Raw genomic sequence first — 20,872 nt, forward strand, 5'->3', positions numbered from 1 at the left:
TTACCGGACGTCTACTATATGGCGGCATATGATTGTGCTATCCACTCCATACCAGGAGCTAAAAGGCAGAAATCTCGTATGTTTAACCCCTTCCAGGGAGGGCGGCCTTGAAAAACTATATTCAGAAGAGTCCGGCTAAGGGCTCATACCCACATGTGTGAACAAAAAAATTCCGTATTCTGGACCGAAAAAACGGAAGAGTTCCATGCGATTTTCATGAGAGGAAAATGCGATTTTTTGCACCTAGCATCCGTATGACATCCGTATGCGTTTTTTTTCTCTGCAACTATTATTCTGCCATCATTTACAAGACCATTTACAGTGTTCTGTGCTACAGAATGATAATGTATCCATAAAAATTGGATGGCATATGGCTGGTCCCATTGACTTGCATTGGTGAGTCTCATCCGATATACGCAGTATGCTGCGATTTTTTTCTCAGTCCGATTTCAGCTGAGAAAAAAAAATCACAGATGAGATGTACCTCATAGATTAACATTGATCAGAGTGCAATCCGATTTATTATCGGATTGCTCTAGTCTGTTTTTCTTGCATTGGGCTCATACTCATCTGCGTGAAAAACGGATGAGTGCAATCCGATAAAAAATTGGATCGCACTCTGATCAATGTTAATCTATGAGTCCCTGCTCATCTGCACAAAAAATCGAAGCATGCTGCAATTTGCCACATATATCGGACAAGACTCGCCAATGCAAGTCAATGGGCGCGAGAAAAAAAACGGATGGCACATGGACCATCCATATGGCATCCAATTTTTACGGATAGATTACTATTCTGTAGCATATAACACTGTAAATGATTATCGAATAATAGTTGCAGAGAAAGCAAAACGCATTGCATACGGATGTCATATGGATGCTAGGTGCGAAAAATCGCATTGTCCTCATGAAAATCGCATGACACTCATCCGATTTTCCGGTCCATATATCGAAACGTTTTTTACACACATATGGGTATGAGCCCTAAGGGTCATATACGGCCATCCACCTCTCCAGTCACAGAGGGGTGGGTAAAGATCTTAGGCAGCGCATTCAGGATGTGCAGGAAGGTTTACCTATGAACAAGCTTTATGTACTGCCCTCTTTACGTGTAGATCTTTTTGATGAAGAACATGATTCCTTTTTAGCTAGGCACGCGGGTTCGTCTGCCACTTGGAGATCTCTTTCTAGGTCCTTTTGGTGGCAGAATGCTCTTAAGGATATTGGAGAGTATGTTTGGAAATGCAAAGTCTGTTCCAAGGCTAAAGCCTCTCATCAAGCTCAGTGTGTTATCTCTTCCCTAACGATGTTTCGTTGCAGCCCTGGACCCACTTGTCCATGGACTTTGTCAATGATTTGCTTAACTCTGGTGGTATTACTGTCGTGTGGGTGGTGGTGGAACATTTGAGCAAAAAGGTTCTTTTGGTCCTGCTTCAAAAGTTGCCAACTGCTAGGATCTTAGCAACTTTGTTCATTTCTCATAGATTAAATTTCATGGTGTTCCCAAAAATATAATTTTTGATTCAGCGGTTCAATTTCTGGCTAGTTTTTGCTCCAGATTGGGTAATAAGCTGCTTTTTTCTCTCAGTTTTTATATCGAGACTAATGGTCAACCAGAAGGATGAACCAGGAAATAGAGCAGTATTAGTGATGTTTTGTCTCCTCTAATCAGGAAGACTGGGTGGAATCTCTGCCCCTTATCAAGAGTGCTCTAAATAACCGTTCCTCAAAGGCTACCGGGACCTTGCCTTTTTTTAGCTGCTGTAGTTTTAATCTAGAGTTTGGGAATATTTCAGGATTACAATCATCCCTGCCAGTGGAGGAGAGATTTTGTCCCAATTAATTAAGGTCTGGAGGGAGGACAAAAGGGATTTTTTGGTAGCTAGTGACCAGGCCAAAAGTGGTGCTAACTGCAGACGTAGGAAAGCTTCTATCTTTAGGGTGGGGGATTTTGTGTGGTTGCCCTCAAAATATCTGCGCTTAAAGGTCACATATAGAAAGTTTGCACCTAAATTTGTAGGTCCTTATAAAATTATTACAAATTTAAATCATGTGACAGTTAAGTTGCAACTTCTTATTACCTGGAAAATCATAATTCTTTCCATTTTTCTCTTTTAAAAAAATTTGAGGGGACCTCAAGACATAAATAAGGTGGATTTGGAAGGGTGTCGGGAGTATGAGGTAGAGCGAGTTCTTAGTTCCAGGTGGGTCAGGCGCTGTCTGCACTATCTCGTTAAGTGGAAATATTATGGTCCTTAAGGTAGCTCCCAAGTTAATATGGGGGATCTTCCTGCGATCAGATAAACAGATTATTGGGTGGGGCTGGGGAAAACCCAGCAGTCATGGTACACATTGGTACCAATGACAAAGTTAGAGGAAGGTGGAAGGTCACAGGGAATTAGGAGAGAAGTTGAAGTACAGGACCTCTAAGGTAGTGTTTGCAGAAATACAGCCGATTCCACTAGCGTCACTAGAAAGTTAGCGGGAACTTAAGGAGATAAATAAGTGGCAGGATAAAGGGTTTGGGTTCATGGAGAACTGGGCCTACTTCTGCTGGCTACAGGCTCTACGATAGGGACAGGCTGCACCTCAACTGGGGGGGTGCAGATGTGCTGCAGTGAAAAATGGTCAGATGGATGGAGGAGCTTTTAAACTGGGATCTGGGGGGAGGGAGGTTTTTTGTGAAAATATGGGGATAGAGTAGACAGAGAGAGAGACAGTAGGGGTCAATGAGGATTTAGGGGGCTGGGACATTCAAGGAAAGTAAGGAGGCAAGAAGGAGTAATAAATAGTTAATAGTATTAAATGTCTGCTGGCAAATGCAAGAGGTCTTGCAAACAAAATTAATGAATTAGAGACTCTTAATGTCAGCCACAGATTACGATGTGGTGGGCATTACGGAAACCTGGCTGGCAAGTCACGACTGAGTGATAAACAGAGGATTACACTACATTCAAAAGGTTAGGAAAGATAAAAAGGTAGAGGGGTGGGTATTTTCATTAAATCCAACTTAAGACCTGTGCTAAATGACGACATTGGAGGGGAGCTTCGACAATGTAGAGTCAGTATGGGTAAATGTACAAGGAAATGCCAATAATGTAACGCTGTTAATTGGAATTTGCTACAAGCCTTCTAATATAGCTGAACATGTAGAGGATGAAATGCTGCAACAAAAACAAGTCATGGTCAAAGTGTTGGCTCCCTTGATATTGTTCCAGAAAATGACGTAATTCTCCCAGAAAATTATTGCAATTACACATATTTTGTTATACATGTTTATTTCCTTTATGTGTATGTGAATAACACAAAAAAAAACAGATAAAAAAAGGCAAAGTGAACATAATTTCACACAAAACCAGAAAAAATGGACCGGTCAAAATTGTTGGCACCTTTTCTCAAAATTGTGGGGTGTGGGTAAACAACTTCGTTTCAAGCATGTGAAACTCGTTCATACTCAATTGTGGCAAGTAACAGGTGTGGGCAACATGAAAATCACACCTGAAACCAGATAAAAAGGGAGAAGTTGATTCAATCTTTGCATTGTGTGCAAGCGTGTGCCATACTAAGCATGGAGGACAGAAAGAGAAGAAGAGAACTGTTTGAGGACTTGAGAACCAAAATTGTTCTAATCTTGAAATTCTTGATATTTTTCAAGTCCATCTCCAGAGATCCGGATGTTCCTTTGTCCATGGTGCACAACATAATCAATACATTTACAACCCATGTCACTGTAGCTAATCTCCCTGGATGTGGACAGAAGAAAAACTGACGAAAGGGTAGTCCAGATGGTGAATAAGTAGCCCCACCAAAGTTCCAAAGAAATTCAAGCTGTCTTGCATGCTCAGGGTGCTTCAGTGCCAACGTGAACCAGCCGTCAACATTTGAATTAAATGAAACGCTATGGCAGGAGAATAAGGCGGACCCCACAGCTGACACAGAGGCATACAAAAGCTACACTGCAGTTTGCCAAAATGTACATGAGTAAGCTAAAACCCTTTCTGGGGAAGCGTCTTGTGGACAGAGGAGACCAATATAGAGCTTTTCGGTAAAAGCACATCGTTCTACTGTTTAAACAGAACGAAGCATGCAAAGAAAAGATCACAGTAACTACAGTGGAATATGGTGGAGGTTCAAAGATGTTTTGGAGTGGTTTTACTGCCTCTGGCATTGGGTGCCTTCACTGTGTGCAAGTCATCATGAAATCTGAAGATTACCAAAGGATTTTGTGTGGCAATGTAGTGCCTAGTCTCAGAAAGCTGGGTTTGCGTTCTAGGTCATGGGTTGCCAGCATGGCAATGACCCCAAACATACATCAAGAAACACCCAGAAATGGATGGAAACAAAGTGCTGGAGAGTTGTGAAGTGACCGCCAATGAGCTTGGATCTAAATCCCATTGAACACCTGTGGAGAGATCTTAAAATTGCTGTTTGGAGAAAAATATTAAAATTTGAGAGTCTTCAGTAGTTGATACCTTTGGCTAACTGAAAAGATGGTAAATTGCAAAATTTCAAGACTACTCAGGTCTCTTTTCAGACACAGTATAACACAAAATCTGAAGTGTCATATATTTATACACAACAGGGCACAGGAATAATGCAATAGATAAGACAAGTTGCGTGAAGCAGAACTATTAGCATGGGAGAGGGAGAAGCAGTTGTGGCCATGAATATTGGAACAGTTCATTGATAAGGAGTGTGAAAGTTTTATTGTCCTGTGATTGAGGTCTGGTCCATGATTGTGACGCCCAAAACGGTCTGAGGAGCACGTTTCTTAGTTGACATAAATCCATGTGACACATTAACTCCTGATCTGTGAGTGTGTCAAAGATTGTCATAAGTTTGTAATTCCACATTTTTCTGTCTCTCTGAGATTTGAAGTTCCCTTTTAATACAAGTAATTTCATGTCCATGATGCTGTGATCAGGGATAAAAAATGTTTGGCCACAGGTAGATCTATTCTTTTTTCTTTTATTGTGTGGCGATGAAAATTCATCCTTGTTCTAAGTTTTTGCCCTGTCTCCCCTATGTACAGACCGCCAGCTGGACATTTGGTACATATAATTAAGTACACTACATTAGAAGTGATGAAGCTGAAAGTACCTGGGATCTTGTGGTTGTCTCCTGATTTGAGTTGGGAATCCTTATCTTGTCAGTGGTCATTATAAATAGACAGGTTTTACATTTTTTTCTGGCTGCAGGGAAAAGTTCCTGTAGCTGTTGGAGAGGACAGGGAGTTTCTGATAATGATGCTTCTTAGATTTGGGGGCTGCCTAAATCACAGAAGTGCTGGGTCTGGAAATATAGATTGTAATCAGCATCTTTTTGTAATAATGGTTGTAATTTCCATGCAGCTCCCATTAGCATCTCCAGATTTGGATTGTAGGTGACTACTAGAGACACCAGATTGCTTTCTTGTTTAGTTTTGAAATGTAGGAGATGATTCCATAATATTATGGTGGCTCTTGCAATCTGGTTTACAATTGTTCTTGTATGGTAGCTCTCGTTCAAAAAGGCCTTTCTGAGGCCACCAAGGTGTTAATTTCAGTACAGGAGTAGTTGAGTGTTAAGTTGATGGTGAGATGAAATTGATTAAAGTGTTCATGGAACGTCTTACGCTGTTGCTGAGATTCTGTCCAGATGATTAAAATATCGTCAATGTAACAGTAGTAGGCAAGAGTCCTGATGGGACATGAGGACAAGAAGTCACTATAAAGCTTGGCCACAAAAAGATTTGCGTACTATGGAGCCATTTTACTTCCCATTTCTGTACCAGTCTCCTGTAGATAAATGTTATCAAATTCAAATAATTGTGGGTGAGGATGAATTTTGTAAGTTTCACCGCAAAGGTGAAACAATCCTCCTTGTCTGTTTTCTTTCCCTCCCAGTACCTTTTCATTCTAACAATGTTAGGTTTCTGGGAGATTATACTTGTTCCTTTTATTTTTGGTTCTCATTAGCTTGCCTTCTGTGCCCTATATGAATGTGTCTTAGTTTCTCACTCAGGGTTTTCATATCTTCACACTTTTCTTTCCCCTTGTTGACAGTGTATTGCTGCCCCCCCCTCCCCCCCTGATTCCTCAGGAGGTAAGAGAAACTCCTCAACGACTTATTAGGGAGTTAGGTCTGAGGTGTTATTTTTAGTTGTGCAGCTAGGGCCTGTCTGTACAGAGACTAATTGGGTGTAGTTGCTGCATTCTTCCCTGTGTGGGTTCTCTGGTGGCTATCAAGATGCGCTTTCTGGTTAAAAGATTTCCCAAATTTTGAACATGAAAAATGCTTCTCTGCCCGACTCTCCTGAATCTCTTTTGCTCTTTATGATTCCAACTAGTCTCACCAAATACAAAAGGTCTTTAGTAAGCTACCTTATATAGGCTGCTAAGAATATCATTCCTCGTCACTGGAAAAGTACTTCTCCACCTACTCTGGAGGAGTGGTTCTGTGACATAGCTCTTCTAAATAGGATGGAACATTTGATTGCCCGATCCCCCACTGATTGTGATAGATACTGTGAGACTTGGAGAGACTGGATTGAATTCCAGGAATCCGATGCCTACCGTCTTACATCACACTAATGTGACCCACCCTTTTCTCTGGTGCGTGTCTTCTCCGTCCGGATTGTGCTCTGCATTGGTTCGGGCCTGGCTGCACTATGTATAGTTTCCATTGGATTTTAGTAACTTCATAATTGTAATACTGTTGGCGTAAAATGTTCCTTTCCTTCCTTTTTCTTCCTATAACTTGATGTTTTATTGGACCTTATACTTATATTCTATGATATACTGATGCTGATATTGTCCTGGTTATTCTTTTTTTTTTGTATTTTTGTAATTGAAAATTATTTAACCTTTCAATAAAAATTGAATTTTGAAAAAGGCTTCTCCCCTGTGTGACTTCTCTGATGTTTATTAAAAGTTGCTTTCCGTGTAAAATATTTCCCACATTCTGAACATGAAAATGGCTTCTTCTCTGTATGAGTTCTCTGGTGTATAACAAGACTGTACTTCTGTGTAAAATGTTTACCACATTCCGAACATGAAAAAGGCTTCTCCCCTGTGTGAGTTCTGTAGTGTTCAACAAGATGGCATTTCCGTTTAAAACGTTTACCACATTCTGAACATGAAAAAGGCTTCTCCCCTGTGTGAGTTCTCTGGTGTATAACAAGACTGTATTTCCATTTAAAATGTTTACCACATTCTGAACAGAAAAAAGGCTTCTCCTCTGTATGAGTTCTCTGGTGTATAACAAGACCGTATTTCTGTTTAAAATGTTTACCACATTCTGAACATGAAAATGGCTTCTCCCCTGTGTGAGTTCTGTGGTGTTTAACAAGATGCACTTTCTGTTTAAAATATTTCCCACATTCTGGACATGAAAAAGGCTTCTCCCCTGTGTGAGTTCTCTGGTGTATAACAAGACTGTATTTCCATTTAAAATGTTTACCACATTCTGAACATGAAAAAGGCTTCTCCTCTGTATGAGTTCTCTGGTGTATAACAAGACTGTATTTCTGTTTAAAATGTTTACCACATTCTGAACATGAAAATGGCTTCTCCCCTGTGTGAGTTCTGTGGTGTTTAACAAGATGGCATTTCTGTTTAAAATATTTCCCACATTCTGGACATGAAAAAGGCTTCACCCCTGTGTGAGTTCTCTGGTGTCTAACAAGATCTGATTTCTTGTTAAAATATTTCCCACACTTGGAACAAGAAAATCTATTCTCGGCTGTGTGAATTTTTTGATGTTTAGGAAGAGATTTTTTGAGAGGAAAACTATTTCCATATTCTAAAAAGGTCTTCTTTTCTTTAGGAGCAGTTTGTTTTTTAATGCTTAATTTGTGACTATGATTTTCCTTAGTAGTCGGTAATGAATCAGAAGACAGGACCTGTTTCAAAGGATCAGGTGACAGATCTTTGCTGTGAAGGGATGATGGTATATCTGGAGTAATAGCATTCACTTCAATTGTATCCTGTGGGATCTCAAGATCTGATTTAAAGATTGAAGATGTCGGCCGTCCCTCTGATCTCCAGGTACAGTCATCTGCCAAGATAAAAATCTATTATTTTTCAATAAAATATCCTTGGATTTTATATTTTTTTACATTTCTACTTAAACTGTCTATAATAATGGCAAGTTATGTAAATATATTGAATTAATTATTCACCAAGACACTGACATTTCACAATCTAATAGAAAACCTCATAGGATGAACCAGTAGAGCGTGGTTTTCAACTGTTTGTTCATTCTGCCTCCCAAATATGGAATAAAAAGCCAGCAAGTTATGTAGGCAACAATAATACCAATAAAAACTTCTACTCATCTCACAAACAACAAGCCCCACTCAGGTCCATCGTCTGTAAATAGAAAAAAATCATAGTTACCGGTAACAGGATTTTACAGAGCCCATGATAGCACCATCTGAGAGATGGTATCCGCCCACCAAGGACAGGAAACCTGCTTAATAAAAAAGGCGGTACCTCTCCTCCGCATCAGTTTTGTTTTAGAGGACCTCCAGACAGTATGCTAGTACACAACAACCACCAATAAAACATTTCTGACTATACACCCATATATAGAGAACACCATAAGTGATCAAAAAAAAAGGGGGGGGGGGTATACAAGGGTGCTGTCATGGGCTCTGTAAAATCCCGTTACTGGTAGGTAACTATGATTTTTTTCCCCTTCTCCTATGACAGCACCACCTGAGATTTATATAGAACAGACACCTTAGGAATGGATCACCGCTTGCAACACCTTTCTCTCAAAGGATAGATCAGCAGATGAAGAAAGATCAAGCCGGTAATGGTAAGGTAGAAGGAGATTACCATGTTGCTGCCTTACATATGTTATCAATGGACACTTCCGCCTTCTCAGTGCAGGAGGCTGCACCAGCTCTGTGGAATGGCCCTTCAGGTTCTCTGAAACCGGCACATTACTAGGGGAATATGCTAAGCTAACGGCGTCCCTGATCCATCTAGCTATAGTTCCCCTTGTAACTTTAAGTCCCTTACTAGCTCCCTGGAAGGAGACAAATAAGGCATCACTTCTCCTCCAAGGCCTTGTTACCTCCAAATACTGAACCAAAACCAGTCTAACATCTAGAGTATGAAGCCTCTGTTCCTCTAAATCTTTTGGGTTAGGATACAATGAGGGGAGAATGATCTCCTGTGTTCTATGGAATTTGGAGGCCACCTTCGGAAAATAGGCCAGGTCTGGTCTTAACGCAACTCCATCTACAGTGACCTGTGTAAAAGGATGATTTACTGACAGAGCTTGTAAGTCACTAACTCTATGGGCTGATGTTAGCGCTATCAGTATCGCTGTCTTCAGAGTGAGAGTTCTTTCTTTCACGCTTCCTTAGGGCTCAAAAAGGAGACTTAGTCAGGGCTTCCAGGACCAGGTTTAGATCCCAGGGAGGCATTCTCGGGGTAGCAATAGGTCTGGATCTATCGTACGCCTTTTTAAACCTGATAACCCATCTATCTGCTGCCAAATTATAGTTATATAAAGCTCCAAGTGCTGATACTTGCACCTAAAGGGTACTGGTAGCCAACCCCATATCTAAGACACTTTGAAGAAATTCCAGAATAGCTTTAATAGGAATTTTAACCTTAGCAGAGTGCGCCAAAATAGATAGGAATTTTGCCCATGTCCTACCATAGATCTTAGTCCTCACAGGCTTCCTGCTTTTGAGCAGAGTAGTGACTAGACCTGGAGAAAACCCTTCCTGGATTAGTAACGACCTTTCAAACTCCAGGCCATCAAATGCCCGACCTCTGAGGATGGAAGACTGGGCCTTGCTTAAGGAGATCTGGAGCATCTGGAAGGACCCATGGATCTGACTGGGACATCCTCTTTATCCAGGTGAACCAGGGTCTCTTGGGCCAGAATGGGGAGATTAGTATGACCCTTGCCTGTTCCTCCCGGATCTTCCTCAAAATCGTTGGCATTAACATTAACGGGGGGGAAAGCATAGGCTAGGCCAAAGCTCCAGGGTATTTGTAATGCATCTACTGCATAGGGTCTTTCTGTTGGATTTAAGGAGCAGAAGATCCTTGTTTTTCTGTTTCGTTTGTTTGCGAAAAGTAGAGATGAGCGGTGTTAGACTCAAACTGTTCGCCAATCTCAAATTCAAGCTGTTTTGGGCGGTGTTCGAGTCGTTCGACGAACACGAACGATTTGCAAAAAATTCGGCTGTTCGAGGTTATGTTCGATAACTGTTCGTGCACCAAAAGCGTAACTGGATTTTTTCACAGTAATACTGTTATTAGTGATGAGCGAGCATGCTCGCCACTGCTTGGTACTCGCCCGAGCATCTCAGTACTCGAGATGCTCGAGCAGGAGCTGGGGTCCCCAGCCTGCATGTTTGGCGCTATTTAGAGCACCAATCATGCAGGGATTGTCTGCCACTCACTGTAATGTCACAGCCATGGTGGTTGTGGCATTACAGTGATTGCCCAAATTGATGGGAAAAGTGCTCACAGTGAAACATGAAAAGCCGGCAATTCAGCAGCGGCATACACCGGTACCCGACAATTTAGAACAGAAAGAATAGAGCATCACACATAGATTAGATAGATAGAAACATATCAGTCACATATATAATAAGTACAGTGACAGTGTTGGTTACTGTACTTGTCATTTAGTGTTAAAATAAAGGATTTATTAAAAAAAAAATTGACGTGGGGTTCCCCGTAATTTTAGTCTCTAGCGGAGGTTAAGCAGACGGCTGGGGCAGATGTTTGAAGCCTGGGAAGGGGGTAATACCCACGGAGCTTCCCAGGCTACTAATATCAGCCCCCAGCTGAATACCTAGCCTGTACTAGCTATTAAAATGGGGGACCCAAAAAAAAAAAATGACGTGGGGTCCCCCCTATTTTAATAGCTATAAAAGGCTAGATAAACAGCTGGGGGCTGATATTAATAGCCCAGGAAGGGTGCCATGAATATTGGCCCCCTCCCAAGCTAGAAACACCAGCAGTCAGCCACCCCAGAAATGGCGCATCCATAGGATGCGCCAATTCTGGCACTTAGCCTCGCTGTTCCCACTGCCCTGTAGCGGTGGCAGTGGGGTAATAGGGTTGGGGTTGATGTCAGCTTATAAGGCCATCTGACATCAAGCCCAGGTAAGTAATGGAGAGGCGTCTATAAGACACCCCCATTACTAACCCCATAGTCAAAGTTAAAAAAAAACACAAACACCCAGAATAAAGTCCTTTAATTGAAATAAAGACACAATTCTTTATTGTTCTAAATTAAACCATACTTACCAGTACGCCCATTCCAGCTGAAGCCAATGTCTTCTGCAATAAAAGTAAAATAATAAACCAACCTCATCCTTACCTTTCCATGGTTCCCAGGACGGCTTCAGCTCTGCTACATTGACATGACAGGCTGGATCGCAGCAGAAAGCCGCCCTTTTTATCTTGAAGGTTTCCTGTCCTTGAAGGGCGGATCCCCTCTCTCGTTGTGCAGTCATGGGTGACAGAAAAAATCTGATCTTTAGTTTTCTTTGCCTCTTATATGCAGAGCTGAGAGCATAAATTCATGTTGTTCTGCAAACTGTAGAATCTGCTCTTTCACTAACAGGAGAGGTCGGGATCTCGTGCCCCCCTGATGATTGAAATAGGTGACTGTTGTCTGACATAATTCGGATGTGTTGTCCCTGTAGTTGGGAATTGAACTTCATCACTGCACTATTTACCGCCGACAGCTCCTTCATGTTTTGAGGAGAAGGCTTTCTCGCTGTCCGACCAGACTCCTTGTATTACACGATCTCCCAGATGTGCTCCCAGCCATCTCAGCTTGAGTACTCTGTAATTATGTCCCTGACCTAATATGACCAAAGACCTCTCTGTGACAGGTTCTCCCAATCCAGCCACCATGCGATTGAGATGATGGCTGTATTGGAAAGTGTCATCTTCCTGTCCAAGTGTCCCCTGAGTTGTTTCTCCGCTGCTAGTATATCTTGCTGCAGATATCGGGAGTGTATCTGAGCCCACGGGACTGCTGGGATACATGATGTCATTGTACCTAAAAGAGACATTGCTTTCCTTAGGGTCATGGATGGATTCCTGACTACTCCTGAGGCTAGGGACGTAATTCTGTTTTTCTTGTCTTCCGGTAGCAGACAAGTCTATCCCTCTGAGTCCAAGATAAGCCCTAAAAAAGACGGAACCGTCCAAGGCTCCAGGCTTGACTTCTCTAGATTCAGTATCCATTCAAGATTGATCAGGCTGGCTCTGACTCTTGTCAATGCGAGTTTTCAATGCTCTCTTGATTTGCATACTACCAAGAAGTCATCCAGGTAAGGGACAACTAGAGTATCTTGTTCTCTCAAATGCGCCATTACCTCCAGAATGATCTTCGTAAAGATTCTTGGAGCCATGGAGAGGCCAAAGGACAGAGCTGTGAACTGAAATTGCCTCACATGATTGAGGATATACACAGCTACTCTCAGATACTGCTGGTATCCTGTATGGATTGGGACGTGGTAATAGGCGTCCTTCAGGTCGAGGACACTCATATAACAACCCGGGAACAACATCTTTATGGCTGATATTATACAGTACAGACCAAAAGTTTGGACACACCTTCTCATTTAAAGATTTTTCTGTATTTTCATGACTATGAAAATTGTACATTCACACTGAAGGCATCAAAACTATGAATTAACACATGTGGAATTATATACTTAACAAAAAAGTATGAAACTACTGAAAATATGTCTTATATTCTAGGTTCTTCCAAGTAGCCACCTTTTGCTTTGATGACTGCTTTGCACACTCTTGGCATTCTCTTGATGAGCTTCAAGTGGTAGTCACCGGAAATGGTTTTCACTTCACAGGTGTGCCCTGTCAGGTTTAATAAGTGGGATTTCTTGCCTTATAAATGGGGTTGGGACCATCAGTTGTGTTGTGCAGAAGTCTGGTGGATACACAGCTGATAGTCCTACTGAATAGACTGTTAGAATTTGTATTATGACAAGAAAAAAAGCAGCTAAGTAGAGAAAAACGAGTGGCCATCATTACTTTAAGAAATGAAGGTCAGTCAGTCTGAAAAAATGGGAAAACTTTGAAAGTGTCCCCAAGTTCAGTTGCAAAAACCATCAAGCGCTACAAAGAAACTGGCTCACATGAGGACCGCCCCAGGAAAGGAAGACCACCTCTGCTTCTGAGGATAAGTTTATCCAAGTCACCACCCTCAGAAATCGCAGGTTAACAGCAGCTCAGATTAGAGACCAGGTCAATGCCACACAGAGTTCTAGCAGCAGACACATCTCTACAACAACTGTTAAGAGGAGACTTTGTGCAGCAGGCCTTCATGGTAAAATAGCTGCTAGGAAACCACTGCTAAGGACAGGCAACAAGCAGAAGAGACTTGTTTGGGCTAAAGAACACAAGGAATGGACATTAGACCAGTGGAAATCTGTGCTTTGGTCTGATGAGTCCAAATTTGAGATCTTTGGTTCCAACTACCGTGTCTTTGTGCGACGCAGAAAAGGTGAACGGATGGACTCTAGATGCCTGTTTCCCACCGTGAAGCATGGAGGAGGTGTGATGGTGTGGGGGTGCTTTGCTGGTGACACTGTTGGGGAATTATTCAAAATTGAAGGCATACTGAACCAGCATGGCTACCACAGCATCTTGCAGTGGCATGCTATTCCATCCGGTTTGCGTTTAGTTGGACCATCATTTATTTTTCAACAGGACAATGACCCCAAACACACCTCCAGGCTGTGTAAGGGCTATGTGACCAAGAAGGAGAGCGATGGGGTGCTACGCCAGATGACCTGGCCTCCACAGTCACCAGACCTGAACCCAATCAAGATGGTTTGGGGTGAGCTGGACCGCAGAGTGAAGGCAAAAGGGCCAACAAGTGCTAAGCATCTCTGGGAACTCCTTCAAGATTGTTGGAAGACCATTTCCGGTGACTACCTCTTGAAGCTCATCAAGAGAATGCCAAGAGTGTGCAAAGCAGTCATCAAAGCAAAAGGTGGGTACTTTGAAGAACCTAGAATATAAGACATATTTTCAGTTATTTCACACTTTTTTGTTAAGTATATAATTCCACATGTGTTAATACATAGTTTTGATGCCTTCAGTGTGAATGTACAATTTTCATAGTCATGAAAATACAGAAAAATCTTTAAATGAGAAGGTGTGTCCAAACTTTTGGTCTCTACTATAGATTTCATCTTGAAGGGTCTGTAGATTAGAAAGTTGTTTAGGCCCTTCAAGTTGATTATGATCCTAAAGGAGCCATCCGGCTTCTTTATCAGAAAAAGGGGCGAATAGAATCCTTTCCCCTGCTCGCTTATTAGTCTCTCTCAGAACCTTCTTTTCCACTAAGTTTAATACCTCTTGCTCCAGGGCTGTTTGCTCTCTGGGCATCCTGGGAGAAGAAATCATGAACGTCTGCAGGGGAATGGATCTGAATTCCAGTCTTAGTCCTGTCTTTATAATCCCTAATATCCAGGCACTGGATGTAATTTTTTCCCAGGTAGGCAGAAGTGGGACAGTCTGCCTCCTACCTGCGGAGGCCCATCACTTAGGGGTTTTTCTGTTCTCAGAGGAAGGGCCTCCGAACATGAAGCCTCCACTCCTTGACCTTCCATCTGCCCTGGTCTCTGGAAAATGTACCTATGCTATACTTCCTTTTACGAAAGGAAGTCTTGTACTGAGGCATCAACACACTGGAAAACCAGTGTTTCTTATCTGCGGCTTTATCCAGTATGTCATCCAGAGCTTAGCCAAAAAGAAACTCCCCTTCACACGGGATTGAACACAGTTTCATCTTAGACTGTACATCACCTGACCAGCTCTTGAGCCACAGAGCTCTGCGAGCTGCGTTGGATAAATTCACTGATCTGGCGGCCAGCCTTACCGAATCTGCCGACGCGTCCGCGAGGAAGGCAGCCGCCCCCTGCATTAGCGGAAGACAGGCCAGGATTTTTTCCCTTGGAATGTCCCCTTTAATCTGGTCTTCTAGCTGCTGCAACCAGACCATCATTTACCTGGCTGTGCAAGTGGCTGCGACTGCCAGTTTCAATGCTCCCGCTGGTCACTCCCAGGTTTGTTTTAATAAGGTTTCCGCTTTTTTATCAAGAGGATCTTTGAAAGCTCCTAAATCCTCAAACGGCAGGGTGGATTTTTTTTTAGAGAATTTTGATACTGTCACGTCAATTTTTGGGGTTTTATCTCACCTGGTTGACTCTTCTTCCTCAAACGGGTATCTTCTCTTTGAAGGTGATGGTAACTGCCCTCTCCTATCAGGTCTTTTCCATTCCCTGTCGATGAACGATCCTCTCATTGACGGGGAATGTGCGCCTCTTCTTCTGATCAAGACCCCCAAACATGATGTTCTGAACAGTCCTAGAGGTCTTGGTATCGGCTATGCCCATAGTTGTTCTGATGGCTTTAATCAGCTTATCCGTGTTTTGCACTGGAAAACACGGCCTACCTCCTGTATCGCTAACTGAGGAAGATGATGATTATGAGGATGACGAGTAGGTAGGAGAGGAAATAGACTTCCCCTTGCCCTGGAATACTACAGATTCTTCTGAGTCTGATGTATGACGTCTCAGCTTCCTACTCTTTTTACGTGTAGCCAACGTCTTTAGGGAGTCCCTAACCTCCGTCTGGACTAAAGATTTTAAATCCATAGCAAAATTAGGTGTTTCCTGTGATATGGTTTCTCGGATACAACTCGGGCTAAGCTTTTTAGTATGCTGGGAAAATTAACCCCGCACAGCGCACACTCCTTGTTATTCCTCTTGGCACTACACTTTTTGGGGGTTTCCTAGTAGAAAAAATACATAGAAAAAAAAGGGACCCATCTACTATGGTGAACTTTCACGTAGATCACTCACTACTCTGCCGTTCAGGGTACCGGAGATTAAGGCTGGATCAATGCATATGATTGCTCCCGGCTGGAGGTGGTGGACTCGCGACCTGCCCTGCTCCTCCGGCTGGTCTTGCTGCCGCTTGTCCGACTGCCACTGCTGTGGCCTTGATTGAGCTGCTGTTGCTGCTGAGGCTGCTTTGGTGGCCCCTGCTGCTGCTGCTCTGGTGACTGCGGCTCTTGCCGCAGGGCGTGTCACTTCCTGACACGTGCCCTGCGTGTGCGCAGCCCCATGGCCCAGCATTTCGGCGCGCAACGTCAGCAGGGTGCGCCAGAAACTGACATGCGCCCTGCGCGTGTGTAGTCCTGGTCCCGGCACGCTACATCAGCAGGGCGCGCCGGAACCTCTTGAAACGTGCCCTGCATGTGCGCAGCCCCGGAAGTCCCACTTGCTGGCGCGCTCAGCCACGGGGTGCATAATACCACTGCACTCCCGCGTGTACCCTTGGTGGGCGGATACCCTCTCTCAGGTGGTGCTCTCATGGAAGAAGGGAAAAAACAGAGGTTTCCATAAAGGCTCTTGAAAAGCAACATGGCTTCCATAACCCAATCCAGCTATATCCGATCTCCCAAAGTCAAATCTCCCCCTTGCTTCTGAGCCTTGCAGTGTGGCCAAAGCACATTTAGCATCCATTTGGCATTACTTTAGTGAGAAGAACCCACTTAATTTACGGTGTGTGTCTCCCCTGGAGCACAATCTGGGCACTATGTGTTGGGCAATAAAATGGCATAATTGCAATTTTCACTCTCTAACATCCACTGCGTGCTAATTTCCGGAAAGTGCCGGTAGACTCAAAATAGTCACTACCCCTTTAGATTAATTCCCTGAGGGAATTAAAATTACACAATGGAGCAATGGAGTCACTTTATGTGGATTTCACCGTGCTGCCCGGCTTAGGGCAGCACGATAGCTCAGTGGTTCGTACTGCAGCCTTGCAGTGCTGGGGTCCTGGGCTCAAATCCCACCAAGGACAACATCTGCAAGGAGTTTGTATGTTCTCCCCGTGTTTCTCTGGTTTCCTCCCACACTTCAAAGACATACTACTGATAGGGAATTTAGATTGTGAGCCCCAATGGGGACAGCGATGATGAATATGTTGGCGCTATATATATATAAAAAAAATAAAGATTATTACTGCTCTGGTTTTCTGTTATTATGTCATATTAGGGCTTCTGCAAATGGTGTGTCCCATCTCCTCTGGGACCTGCTCCTGCGATGTCTGCTTCTGTCACCAGGAGCCGCCTTATTCATTCTGCAGGCGGTGCTGGTGATGGAGGAGACGTCAGAACCAGAAGCTCTGGGCGGTGCAGGACTTGTCCAGCCAGTAAGATTAGGGTTGCTGGGATCAGTAGTACCATCCAGTCTGGCAGTATGGGTGTGTGTGCTGTCAAGCTGGAGTAATCTGCTCCCTGCTTCAGCCATTTGGAAAGCACCGCACCCTACTAAAGCTGGAAGCATATTGCCGGAAGCTGCCAGATCCAGCCTTGTTCTCCTCTGGTTCAGTCCTCTGTGCTCAGCTCCCGGCTTGTGCATTTGTTTCCTGTTGTGACCTCGGCCCGTTTACTTGTGTCTTCTGATTTTGTATTTTCTCTGCCTTCCTGGTTCTGTCCCAACTACCTGACTATTCTTCTTGGCATCTCACACCATAGAACAGGTAACACCATGGCCCAAGCCTGGGGGTCTATGTGTAACTCCAGATCCATGTAGAGGGGTTAAAGAATGATGAGCAAAGCAACAGAGTAGATAGTGCCAAACCTGTTCGTGGTGGCCATCTTTTGAGCTACCAAGTGACCACGATACTTTGTGTCTGCAAACTAATCCACCAAGATCAGCATTCAAACAGCTAAATGTCGCTCCTTTCCTTCTTAACCTGCCTTGTGCCCAGACAGTAGTGTACAACCGTATATAGGGTATTGTCGGAATAAAGAGAAGATGCAAAATAATTTGTAAGATCCATTTGTTTCCTATTATCCTTTGTGAAGAATTCCAAAGTTATCACCACATAAAGTGACACACATCAGATTTGAAAAAATGGGGCCTGATTAGGAACACAAAACTGGCTGTGGGAAGGGGTTAAATCAGGAGTATTTTGGGCACTAACTACTGCAGTCAAAAACTGAGTATAGACAACAACACATCTACTGAAATGACCAAACTCAACAGTCTTCATCAGTAAAAAATGAGTAACTAGTGGTGAAACTTCTCTGGGGTAATTAGAGTATGGGGCTCGGTGGCTCTTGGCAACCTAAACTATGGTAAGGGCAAATATTTTCTGTCAGATGAGTTTCAAGAAGAAATATGAGTTTTAAAAGAAATTGAAAAGTCAGGATAAAGGGAAACTCTGCTGTTATTGTACAGAAATTCACACTTGTCCCTCACTGGACATTTAATGTTGTAGATCATAAAAGTGAAGTTTGTCCAGAAAGACTGGACCTGGTCTTGTAGGGACCATATGAGCACATTCAGCAGCACAGAAAGGAGAGAGGGTGGATTCATCCAATAAGATATTAGGGATCTAGGAAGCCAACAGCATCATTACCCTCCGCTTTCTCTAACAGAACCATCATATTTTTCTTCAAGTGATTTTCTAACTTGTCAGCACATTCTACGTACGCTGTCATTTGGTTTTGTAGTTAATAATAATAATCTTTTTATTTATTTATTTTATTTTTTGTAGTTTACAGATCTGGGCAGGTAATGGTCAGCGAGGTGGATTGTTGAGGTTGTAAGTTCTATAGAAAAGGGCTTTCAATGTCCAAAATTATTTGAATAGTTTTTGGTGGAGGAGAATGTTGTTGTCTAGAGGCAAAATGGTGATCACACGACTGTAATACGGCCGGACTACACCACCGATAAAGCAACCACAGCCGGTGACTGAGATGAATCTGTGACTTCTGTGCATTTAGTGGTCACTACTCACCTGGGTAGTCATATGTAGGAATCTCCTCTTTACACCGCTCATCACCCCTCACATATGTCTCTGTAGTATTAATATGGGTCAGATCTTCACCCTGAAACAAATATTGTAAAAGTCACAGACAGATGGAGAAGTCCCATCTATGATCATCTCTAATCCTGCCATCTCCACTGTCCTCATTACACAAGTATAAAACATATAATACTGGTGGATAAAACAATACTGAACACAAGACCTTCACAGACGTCTACACATCATAGGGGAGATCTCATGATACCTTCTCTCCATCTACCTGATGATCCTGAGGAACATTGGGATCCTCTTGTTTACAGTCCTGCGGAAGAAGAGGACGGGGACATCTCTCTGGTGTTGTCCTCTTACTGGATAGATCTGGAGGAAACACATACAGGGACTGAATTCATGTTTTACATACAGATAATCATAGGCCGTGTGTATTTAGTCCTGTCTATTACCTGGTGATGTGAGGGGCTGGGGAACCTCCATCATGACGTCCTTGTACAGATCTTTGTGTCCTTCTAAATACTCCCACTCCTCCATGGAGAAATAGACAGCGACATCCTGACCCCTTATAGGAACCTGACACATACAATGATGGCGTCATCACCCCAATCCCTTCATAGCTTTACTGTATAATGTCCCAGCATTCCCAGCAGTGTCACCTCTCCAGTCAGCAGCTCAATCATCTTGTAGGTGAGTTCTAGGATCTTCTGGTCATTGATGTCCTCATGTATCAGGGGGTGAGGTGGAGGTCCTGTGATTGGGCTCAGGGGTCTTCCCCATCCCTCAGACACAGGGTCCTGACAGCGCTCACTAGAGGTCTTCTTCACTACTGTATAATCCTGGTTATGGAGAGACACATTAATAAATCTCACTACAGACATTTCCAGAGTCCTCACCTCTCCAGTTCTGTCCATCTGTTATTCCCATAGATAAGAATAATGTAATGTGACGTCATCAGAATCTCTCACCTCTCCAGTAAGCCGGAAGAGGATCTCTAGGGTGAGGTGTAATATCCTCTCAGCCATCTTGTCTCTGTCCATATCCATGTTTGATGGGTAAATCAGGAAAATTCTCTTATATAGAAGATCTTCACTGAGAGAATCTGATATTGTAGAGACCTGAATGAGAAGATGATGAGCCGATGTAACATCATAAAAATCCTGCGTAATAATACAATTACTGGAGATAATAAGGGGAAATGTAGTCTCAAAGGCAACAGATAATGATGTCACAGTAGTTGAAGTGGGTTTATGGACCCCTAAACACTTCCCTAGTGTCCACAGCAATTGTCAAAAGCGGGAGGTGGCACTTGTGGATGGTATAGGACCCCCAGGGGGCACTCCTGTAGTTGTGGTGTCTGGGTGCAAGTTTGGAGTGCCCGTGATGTTTGTGCAATCACACGCAGCCAGACACGCAGGTGAACTTGTAAAATATAACAATTTTACTGAAGGAGGTAACGGGGTACAGTCTCTCTTGAAGGCAAAGGTTACAGTATTTTGTGCATATGAAAGTAATGGTTCTCTCCACATGAGACAAGCGAGGTTATGGCCTCTCAGGGCGGCTGGAGCAGAGTTCTCTTGACTTGCTAGTAGAGGAAATGCTATGCGCAGTCTAAGAAATATTACACTGATGGAGGGACCTTCACAGATTGGCTCTCCGTGGAAACACACTAAAGTCTGGGTGTGCTCACAGTTTTTAGCCCACCGTTCCCTTTCGCAGGGGGTAGTCGATGGTGTGGCAGCCACGTGGATCTGGTCCCGGCTAGAAGCAAACAGGATAACCAGCGTGCAGGAGAGCACACGAACAGCGGTATCTCTCCTGACTGGAAGAGCCTTGTGTTTTGTGAAGGAGATTATGTGGAGAAAAATGTCCCCCAGCGTGGACTGGCATGGAAACTCTTCTGTGAGAAATAGTGTCTGTCTCCTATATCTTCGTTAGGCAGCTTGAACCCCCCACTACTGATTTGTACCAGTGCTCAGTCAGTGTGCGAGCCCTGAGCTGAGAGACTCCTCCCAGCCGTGTCTATGGCAGCTT

The 20,872-nt window shown here is 43.3% G+C and overlaps 1 protein-coding gene across 1 annotated transcript in view; it reads right to left on the reverse strand.

Moving 5' to 3' along the window:
* Positions 1-3,260: 3,260 nt before the first annotated feature.
* The window catches only part of LOC141182614 (uncharacterized), a 43,670-nt gene continuing 26,058 nt past the window's right edge, over positions 3,261-20,872 (reverse strand). The window contains exons 2-7 of the mRNA XM_073660772.1: positions 19,807-19,956; positions 19,498-19,677; positions 19,291-19,414; positions 19,110-19,207; positions 18,821-18,911; positions 3,261-8,036 (exon numbers count right to left, since the gene is read on the reverse strand). Coding sequence (XP_073516873.1) covers positions 6,847-8,036; positions 18,821-18,911; positions 19,110-19,207; positions 19,291-19,414; positions 19,498-19,677; positions 19,807-19,884 — 1,761 coding nt within the window. The 5' untranslated portion in view covers positions 19,885-19,956 and the 3' untranslated portion in view covers positions 3,261-6,846. The remainder of the gene's footprint in view (positions 8,037-18,820; positions 18,912-19,109; positions 19,208-19,290; positions 19,415-19,497; positions 19,678-19,806; positions 19,957-20,872) is intronic.

Source organism: Phyllobates terribilis, unplaced genomic scaffold (genome assembly GCF_046119375.1).
Source record: "Phyllobates terribilis strain yellow unplaced genomic scaffold, ASM4611937v1 Scaffold_35__1_contigs__length_13245226, whole genome shotgun sequence".
In the NCBI taxonomy this organism is placed as follows: domain Eukaryota; kingdom Metazoa; phylum Chordata; class Amphibia; order Anura; family Dendrobatidae; genus Phyllobates; species Phyllobates terribilis.